The 9806-nt window shown below is 37.9% G+C and overlaps 1 protein-coding gene across 1 annotated transcript; it reads right to left on the bottom strand.

Moving 5' to 3' along the window:
* Nucleotides 1–676: 676 nt before the first annotated feature.
* Nucleotides 677–1279, bottom strand: LOC121050039. The gene has a single exon (XM_040508590.1). The coding sequence runs from the start codon at nt 1277–1279 to the stop codon at nt 677–679; it is 603 nt and encodes a 200-aa protein (XP_040364524.1).
* Between the last annotated feature and the right edge of the window lie 8527 nt (nt 1280–9806).

The raw sequence follows: 9806 nt of genomic DNA, 5'->3' as shown, positions 1-9806 counted from the left end.
TTTTGTTCAACATGAAAATTTCCTGATTTTGATTTGAACCAGATGATGCATTAACACAATCCACAAACCAGTAACCACCTATAATTTTAGCTTGACCAAAGCATACTGAATCATGATAGAATAGCATAACTTTATTGTCACTAGAGAACTTGAAACCATTGTTTGACACAAACTGAGAACCAGAAATAAGATTCCTACTTATACTAGGGATACAATAAACATTGTTCAATTCTAGTACATAAGTGTTCCTAAACACAAGCTTGACAATTCCTACAGCTTTTACAGCTACTTTTTGGCCACTTGCAGTGCACACCTTTGTCTCATTCTTGTTTGGGATTGTTATTCTTGATAATTCCTGCAATGAATTGACAATATGTATAGGTGAGCCAGTGTCAAACCACCATGAATTGTCATGCAGAAAATCATTTGTTTCTAAATTAAAGACTGATTTTGACAGAAAATTACATTTCTTAGTTAGCCAAGCCTTGAAACCCTCAAAATCTTTCTTAAAATGCCCTGGTTTCTTGCAAAAGAAACATTTCATCACTATAGCAGGCTTAGAAGACTTACCCTTATTGTTGTCAGTCTTAACTGTAAGTTTTGAGGTGCTGCCTTTATTGCAATTGTTTCCAAACCTTTTCTTGTGCTGCATTTTGGTGACTAAGTTCACTGAAATCTATTTTCCTTTCTTCTTGACTTCAACTTCAACTTCAACACAGAGTGAGATCAATTCATTCACAGTCCACTGCTCCTTCTGAGTCTTGTAGAGTGATTTCAGATTATGATACTCTTCTGGCAGTTTGTTTAGCAGCATGTAAACCAGGAATGAATATTCCACAACCATATTCAGTCCCCTTAGTTTTCCAGCAATATCAGAACCTCTCATGATGAATTCTCTAACACTGCCTTTCCCATTAAACTCCATTCTCATGAGTGATTTCATGAGATTATTTATCTCAGCCTTATTTGAGATTTTAAACTTCTCAGCAATGGAGTTGAAGAACTCCTTGGCATACTCAGAATCTGGAATGCCTCCTCTCACATTATCAGGTATGCTTTTCTTGATCATGATCAAAGCCATTTTGTTGTGTTTGTGCCATTTTTCAAACTTCTCTTTGGCCTCCTTGCTTGCAGTTGGTGTCAATTCCTCAGGTGGATCCTCCTTGAGCACATGATCATAGTCAAGTATTCCCAAGTTGAGCTCAATGTCAGATTTCCATTTTCTGAAGTTAGAGCCATTCAGAAGCTCAATTTGGCTGATACTCATAGGGAAATGCATGGCTGGATATCAATAAAATTTAGTAAACATTCTAGTTTGCCAAATACCAGAATATTTTCGAGTCCCAAAATGAAATGAAAGTTCATGTTTTGAAACTTCATCCATGCCAAATCATATAAACAGAAAAATGAAACTCAATCATTTTCAAGATTCTGACAACGTTTGTGGTGTACTCATCTCTAATGGTATCTAAATGCACACAATTCTGCATATGCACAATCATAAACCAAATGCTTGATGCATATTTCTTTGGAAATTAACATCAATTTGATTTTAAGTTTTATGATGTGATCTTGTATGAAGTAGACAGAATAGGTAGATAGTTTCTTGTGTACTAGGCTACTTTGATAGCATGAAGTAAATGAAACTTATACTGTCAGGTTTATTCCTGTCTTTATGATCTTCCCAATTCTGGAGATTTTCTTATTTATAGCTACTTTGGCAGCACATAATGTCAAGAAAACATGTAGGAGATCAAGCAACTTGATAAACTGCAGTGTACATATATATATGAATTTATAGAGATGAGTTTTATTAAAACATGTATCAAAATCACTGAACATGTGATATACATACTTATAACAACTAGTTGAAGCAAATATTTTAATGTAAATTGATGAATTCATACTAATAATATGTATCATAACATTCAGATTTATATCTATATGTATGTATTCAAATTTAAACGATATATATTGAACCATACGCGGACTATTGTGTGATCCCAGAATTCAAATTGAAAAACACACAGAACATGTAATTCACATGAATATAGACATGCTCTTATACCAATTGTTAGAACTGTACATGATAATAAATACAAATCTATATCCAAATGAATACATGTAGATAGACATTTCTGTGCAAAATAGAGCGAGGATAGATACAGCATCAGCAATCCCAGTTTTCCAATTGAAAATATTGAAACTAGAAGAACATCATACTTACTTGAAGAACTTGACTCATTCATTTTGATCTTCTCCTGATTACACCTTTATAATTCTCCTATAAGTGGATGGGACTGTTTTATGAATGAGAATAAATGGACGTGTATCAGCAGGGACCAAAACCTGATTATATATGAAGCTTAGCCATGCATGACATTTTCTTGATGGAAGAAACTGTCATGCCATTCTAACTGCATTTTCAAATTTGTCCAAATCAGATTTATCCTAATAACCATATTTATTTGAATTTTAAATCAAAACAGATTAATGAGGTGGACTAACATGATTTAATTAAGTCTGCAACCTCAATTATTGACAATTGAATTCAATACCAGTTACATATATGCATCTATGTCCAGCTTGATACAATGTCTTGTTCTTAAGACATCTAACATGTGGTTCTTCTATGGCCTTTTAATAAGGGATTTATTCATAGCGGTACAATTTCATTCTGTTATGCTTCCTTCACCTCTAACATAAACTTCCAAAAACAAATTTTTATGTGATATTGATGAACTATGTTGCTTATTTCCTCTTGTGTTTATTTGTATAGGCACTAAACATCTTAGGGTTCGCCTTTGGGATTGGGCAGATGATTATGTTCTTGGTCTGTAAGACCACCAAGAAAGCTGTCTTACCAGAATATAGTCTAAATGATAAGATACCAAGCACAAACAGGGTTGCTTCTGTAGAAAACAATGACATAGTAACAGCAGGTGAAATAAATACTCGAACTCAATTGGAAGTAGGGAATATAAAGAAGAGCTCTGAAGCCGATGACCATGAGAATCAATCAGAGATCATTACAAAGCCAAGTACTGAATCCATTGTGTGAAGGAAACTAACGAACCCAAGTGCACCATTTATTGTGTGATCAGATGAAGGCAAACAATTAATGAACCAGTGGAATTATGTGATATGCAAAGCTAGCACAAGCCCTTCTACTTCTAGTTAAACCTTTTCATTAGCTTTTGGTTTTCTTCTGGAACAGTTAATTTTAGTTTTTTTTTTGCTAATAAATGTATTTCTAGTGGAATTACCGATTTTCCGATATAATTATGTAGCAATTTCTCCTTTCTATAATTTAATCTACTTTGGACATGCAAACTAACTATCAAGTACGTTATATACAGATATCGAGAGAAAAACTCTGCTAGGGTTTCTTTCTTTTCAGCACCGCCATAGTCAAGCCACCATGATTGATAAAGTCTCAACCCGTCTCACGGCACCTCTTGCCATCTCTGAGAAGGGGAATGTTACTTTTGCCTTTCCTTTCCCTCTTGATAATTTAGCAAGTAAATTCCTCAACTTGCTCATCATCATCATCTTCAAGCATGACTCGTTCAAACCACGGTGTCATCTCTCTGAACCGATCTTGGATCCTTTTAAGCCTCCATTGAAATTCCGTAACACATACACACATCAATTCAATATTGAATTTCGAAGAATCACCACAACCAAACTACTTGATCAATGATCAAATAATTAACAAAAAATAAAAATTCAACAAATTGGGAAAATAAAGATTCAATTTTGAAGAACCCCCACAATCAATTACCAACAAATTGAACTAATTTGTAGGAGGCCTCTGAGTTTTGCGGAGCGACCTCGACTGGCAAAACCTAGGATTCGTGGCATGGCGGCGCCGCTCTTCCCTCAAGCAAGGCACTGCTGCAGTGCAGGGCTAGTTCTCAGCAACGATCATGGGGTGCAGCGGGAGTTTTTTTCAATTGGAGGCTTTTCTGGTCGGAGGCTTCTCTGATCGTTTTCTGGAATCGATCCACCATTCGGTGAGGGCGGATTGTTGCTTCGATTTGGGCGGCGTCCGGGTGTTGAGGATTAGAATATGAGGGAGGTGGCGTCTGATTGCGGCGAACGGCATTTGATTGCGGCGGGCTTCCGGGTGATTTGGGCTGTGAGATTGTAGTTGAGGGGATCAGGTTGCGTCGGAAAAGGGAGGCGGCATCTGCTTGCTAAGGTAGGTCCGGGTCAGGGGCTTCTCTTTCGAACGACGATGGTGGAGGAGTGAAGCCAGCCACCAGAGTGATGGGTGGACGGCTGTTTCTCAATGGCCGGTGGTAGGCCAATTTGCTGGTTGGAGAGGAGTGGGTGGGTTTGGGCTCTGGGTGTTGGGCCTTGGGCCTTGGGCCTTAGCCTGCCTGGGTTGTAGCAGTGCAACCTAGCTGGGCTAGCCCACCTGCTTTTCCTCCTCCTTTTGGGATTGGGCTTGGGATGGGTTGTTGAGGAGTGGCTTTGTCCTATACTATCTTAGCTTGAAGCGGGTTCTGTGTTGGTTGCTGTGATGTACACCATGGAGGTCTTAGGTATCAAAAGTTTCCAAGACAGAGCTTTGATCTAAGGTTGTGTAGGCGTAGGTTTTTTTGTTTTCTTTTTTGAATAAGTGAGCTTTTCTCACCTGTTTTTTTCTTTGCAGTTCCTTTAGGTTTTGTAGTTTTTTTGTTAGGAGTTCTTTGGCTGCTTTGACAGTTTGTATTGTGCTTGAACTTGTATTATGAATGGTTTCTTGAAACCCTCAAGCTTGATGCAGTGACGTCGTTATTTAATGGAATCTGATTCCATTCCCCTTAACAACAAAAATACCAACCAATTGAATTAGTTTACCTCATTATTGGGGGTATCGTCGTCAATACTTATATAGTATTGACTACATGGAAAGAAAGTAAAGATCTACACCAAATCAGAACTACATAACCAATTAGAAACAGCCCAGCTTTATACCTCCAACCCTTAACAAAACCCAGATAGAGGAATTAGAAAACGATGTCTATCATGCACCAAATACCTAGTTATAAAACGCAAACAAAAACACAGCTGGTAATTTTTCTTTAAAAGAAAACTTCATACCTCAATCACTTTGTTTTGATAATGTGTTATGCCTCCTTCAATTTCCGAAAGCTTTAGAATTATCTATAGGCTCCCTCAAAATCAACAACACACCTAGACTTTCATTATCTAAACTACAAATCAATAACATATGAAATTTTACAAGAATTTGTAAGAAACTTTTTGAAAAATATCCAGTAAACACCTCTTAAAATGGAGAAGATTGACTCATCATGTCTAAAGAAGCTATGCACTATCTCTCTCCGACCGATCTCAATTGGCCTAGGTGCATAATCATTCTCTCACTCTCTCTCTCTCTGCGAATCAAAGAACCAAACCCTCTTTCTCACAGTCTCTAATTACACACATTTTTATGCATGTAATTGTATCTTGACCACTAGAAATATGTTAATCCTCAAATAAATTAATATGTAATTAATTATATTTTATTTATTTGTAGAAAATAAGTGGATATGTGAATTTCGGAAGAAGATGGCGCAAAATCTAAATGATTTTGAGTTTCAAGTAAAAAGACGAAATAGTCAATTTTGGTCAACCATGGTCAACACGAGGCCAGAAGCTGAATCCAGTTGTTCCAAGATGATGTATCCGTAATTTCAGATGCTCTTTAAGATCAGAAGAAGAAAAAGATAAATAATAAAGTCATAATAAAGAAATGAAGGAAAGAAAAAGTTGTGTTAATTAATCATTGATTTGATTGATTACTTATGTTATGATGACCAAGATACACCATGTCGGTAAAGTCTACCACTTGAAGGTGAAACGCCAAATGGCTGAGAACCTCAGGCAGGTTGCCAAGTTCAAGCGTAACGTTATGAGAAGATGACTCCTACTCAGAAAGATGAATCGTGATCGATACCTTGGTCTGGATTTTTGATTTCAAAAACTTGTGTTTCACAGTTGTTTGTTATTTTTAACTTGATGAAGGGGGTTCTATAATAATCTCATTTCCTCTTAATCATTGTCGACAATTTTGTACCGAGTAAAACTCATATGGTTCTGGAATTAGAGTTGTTTCTACTCGATGGCTTATGTTTAGTTTCCACATTAATTGCAATAACCTCATGGTACTTATTGTATGAAGGTTTGACTTGATAATACTTGATATGGTTTTGATACAAGTTTCTCCATTACCTTTTTACGAGTTTCTGTCCAACAATTTCATGATCATTGAGAGTCCAGAATTGCATTGTATGCTAAGTATAAGAAGCAAAAAGAGGAGGTGCGTAATCACATGCAAGGATCAAGAGAGATATAGGAAAAAGGTTTTACCATATGAATTTCAAACCTACAAAGATATTTTTTAAAGCTCTGAATAAAAAGAAAAATCAAAAATCAAAACTGACCTAGCTTTGCTAGGGTTTACTCGACAGCGACAGTTTTCGACAAAATTCCCAAATTTGACCAGCAGCGGTGATCTTTCAACTGATGGCAGGGATGTCTTCTCTTCGTTTTTCTGGTTGGTTTGTGGGCGGTGGTGGAGAGGGTGTTCTCTAGCATGCCCATCTGTTTTTTCCTTGCAGTTTTATTCTAGGTCCAAGGACCGTGCTAGATACTGGTCATTGGCTGTTTCCGATGGCGTCTCGTGAGGGAGACAATCTGTTGGCGGAACAGACGGGAGTTGTCTAGGCTAGAAGGGGGGTAAGACCCGATTTCGGGTGTCGGAGGCGGATCTGGAGCGAGGAGTGGTGGTGACGACTTGTGCTGAGCCTTCGTCGTTGGTGCTTACAGAGTTCCGGCGCTTGGCATGGGCTGCACTTGGTAGAGGCATCGGCGCCGGTGCTGGCGTTGGTGGTTGGAACTCTGAGATGAAGGAGATCGGCGATAACGTCCAAGCTGATTGGGCTGCACTTGGTAGAGGCACCGGCACCTACTGGGTTGACTGTTGTTAGGCTCCTTGCTCTGGGCTCCCTAAGTTTGGGCATCACAAGAGTGGAGGTGACTGTGGGCTGGCATTTGACGGTCTGACAGATTGGGCTATCTAGGATTCCAACTGGGCTGTGGATTGCTTTTGGCTGGAATGGGGCTCTAGGGCCTATAGTACTATCTAAATTTGTTTGGGTCGCAAAAACCAGAGCCTTAGTTGTTACGTACCTTTTATGCCTGCTTCAAGGTGTCTGGTTTTTGTTAGAATAATGGTGCTTGGACTTCCTAAAAGGTGGGTGTACTAGGGACTATATGGGGCGCTATTTGTCTAGAATAGGGTTTCTTATGGTTCTAAGGGACGATTGTTTTCTGTCAACCCCATAGGGGTGTTTCGTTCTTGTACTGCTTGCTGAATTTAATGAAAGGGCTGACCTATTTTTGTCAAAAAAAACAAAACTTACAAAGAATTTTAATAAGGGTAGTTAAGACTTTTGATCCCTTCATATGGTCATTCTTCAACTATTTCATAAAACAAGGTTAAAAATCATTTTAAATGCCTAAAATAGGTCATTTATCAAAATTTCTCAACTTTCTCCTTTCTTCCTTATTATCTCTTTGATAATTTTTCTACTCTTGTTGATGGATTCTCATATGGCTAGTGAGTAGTCTAATTTTCGGAGTTAAGCCGTAACTCATCTTGTATAAATGTTGATGGCTTATTGAAATAAATACAATTTCCTTCGTCTAGGCTTTGTCACCATTTGAAATTATGTTGTGGGCAATTGTGATGATTAGATTAATAATTTGACAACTTTTTTTTTTTTTTAGAAAAATAAGTCAACTCGATTGTGATTCAGCGAAATTACACATAACGACCCACCCATGTAGGTTTGTCATATAAAACCGTTACCTAAGCAATTCAACATTTTTTAATCGAACAGTGAAACATATCCAAAAACTACCCTACACTACCTACGAGAGAATGAAATGGCGCAGGCTTTATGGATAGCCCTGAGGACATTCCTCAAACACCTATGAATTTCTCCTCTAAAGAAGGAGAAATTCTTACTAAATAAACATAAAAATACAAAATAAAAAATTGACCCAGGCCCAGAAGCCCAAATCTCCAACCAAAAGGCCAGCCCATTGCCCAGAGGAAACCCTAGATCAAAAAGCCACCAACAGGTTGACTTCATTGTCGGTGACGCAGCTCTGGACACCAGCTGAGCCAGCCATCCGCTGCTGCGTTGTCAGCCACCAACGGGCCGTTGCCTGTATCCTTCAACCACAGCTACAATATAGGCTCCAGCCGGTGACAAGCCAAGTCGCCTCTAACAGGCCATTGCCACCTGATCGTCATCCCAGCCCCGACCACTAGGAATCATCTTCACGGAATCACTAGCACCATGGACGTTCGCTGCTGCCACCCATTGCAAATCGAAGACGTACTCCTGATCTAAAACACCTCTGCCACAATCACCAAGGTCGTCGACTCCACATTCACAATCACTAAAGAGAGAGACTGCTGCCCCAGCCACAGTTGCAGGCCTGGTCAAAGATGAGGGGAAGCGCTTCATCGCTATCGACCTCAACATCTTAAGCGAGAGTAGAGGAAAAAAGAGATAGAGATAATTTGACAACTTATTAGTCTATGGCATCTAGGAATCGAGTGTGGTAACCATTAGCTAGCTTAATTGTAGCTAAGCTTGCTTGAGTCTCTATTATCTTGCTATTTAAGTCTCTAATTTTGGATATTGCGGTCATAACCGGCGTAATGCCGAAGTTAAAGAGTTGATTGTGGTCCTAACCAGCATAATCAATACCACGAAATGATTATTAGTTTAGTAGCCTTAACCAGTACTAAATATGGGACTCAACACATTTAGGAATTGCATTTGTGAAATTGACAACAATGTTTGCATGATAATTAGTGTGAATCACCCGACATTCCCATGTTTTCATTCATTTATAAATCTAAATTTAATTTACTTGTTTGATAATTATTAGTTTAATTTCAAGTTTTGTTTGCGATTAATTTAGAAATTCACACTTCCCAGCAAAATTCTATCTTTCATTGTGCATAACCCATTTAGGCTACAAGTTAGTGGCTTTGATTAGGTTTCGTGTGAGCTAAACCGAGCACTGCTAAGGCTTGGTGTCTTGTGTGAATATTTTATTTTATTTTTCCTTGTATGCTTTCAAGTTGCTTAGAGCCGATTAATTACTTTTCGTTAGGTCCAATACCTAATTCCCAAGGTATGATAGGTAAGGTCCAAATATTTTCCTCATTTGATACGATTTATATGCTTGCGAGTATATGGTTCAAGTTAGTCTCTCTTGACCTCTATCACCGTCTATGCCTTTGTTGGAAGCAAGCACACACAACCACGCCTCTACCTTTGTTGGAAGCAAGAACACACAACCACATCTAAAACTATCGATGTCACACTAATTGAACAGCAAGAAAAGCAATATATTCCATAAAAGAGCAAGCGGATGGCAACGAAAGAAGTGTTTGTGCACTATTCATAAGCACAACACTATTCATATGCACAATATAGATATAATTAGTTTGAATAATACTTCAGAGCTCTTGTACCTTCCAATTAATTTTATGAAGGTAGGTTTGGTATATGTCTAAAACTACTTATGAATGTGAAAGGTACATTGTTCTGTACATACTAATTAATTTGACTCAATTTGCACGTTTTTTCATTTACTTTTGTTTATATTTTTATTTATAATATTTTAAAGGGAGCTTCTATTCATACCTCCAATATTGGTATTTGGACCTCTTTCTTTTTCCAAATAATAGTTGACTTTGTCGACTTATGTCAAATTACTAATAA

The sequence above is a fragment of the Rosa chinensis genome, chromosome 6 (genome assembly GCF_002994745.2).
Source record: "Rosa chinensis cultivar Old Blush chromosome 6, RchiOBHm-V2, whole genome shotgun sequence".
Classification (NCBI taxonomy): Eukaryota; Viridiplantae; Streptophyta; class Magnoliopsida; order Rosales; family Rosaceae; genus Rosa; species Rosa chinensis.
Note: the sequence above shows the minus strand (reverse complement) of the source record. Positions and strands in the feature narration are given on the sequence as shown.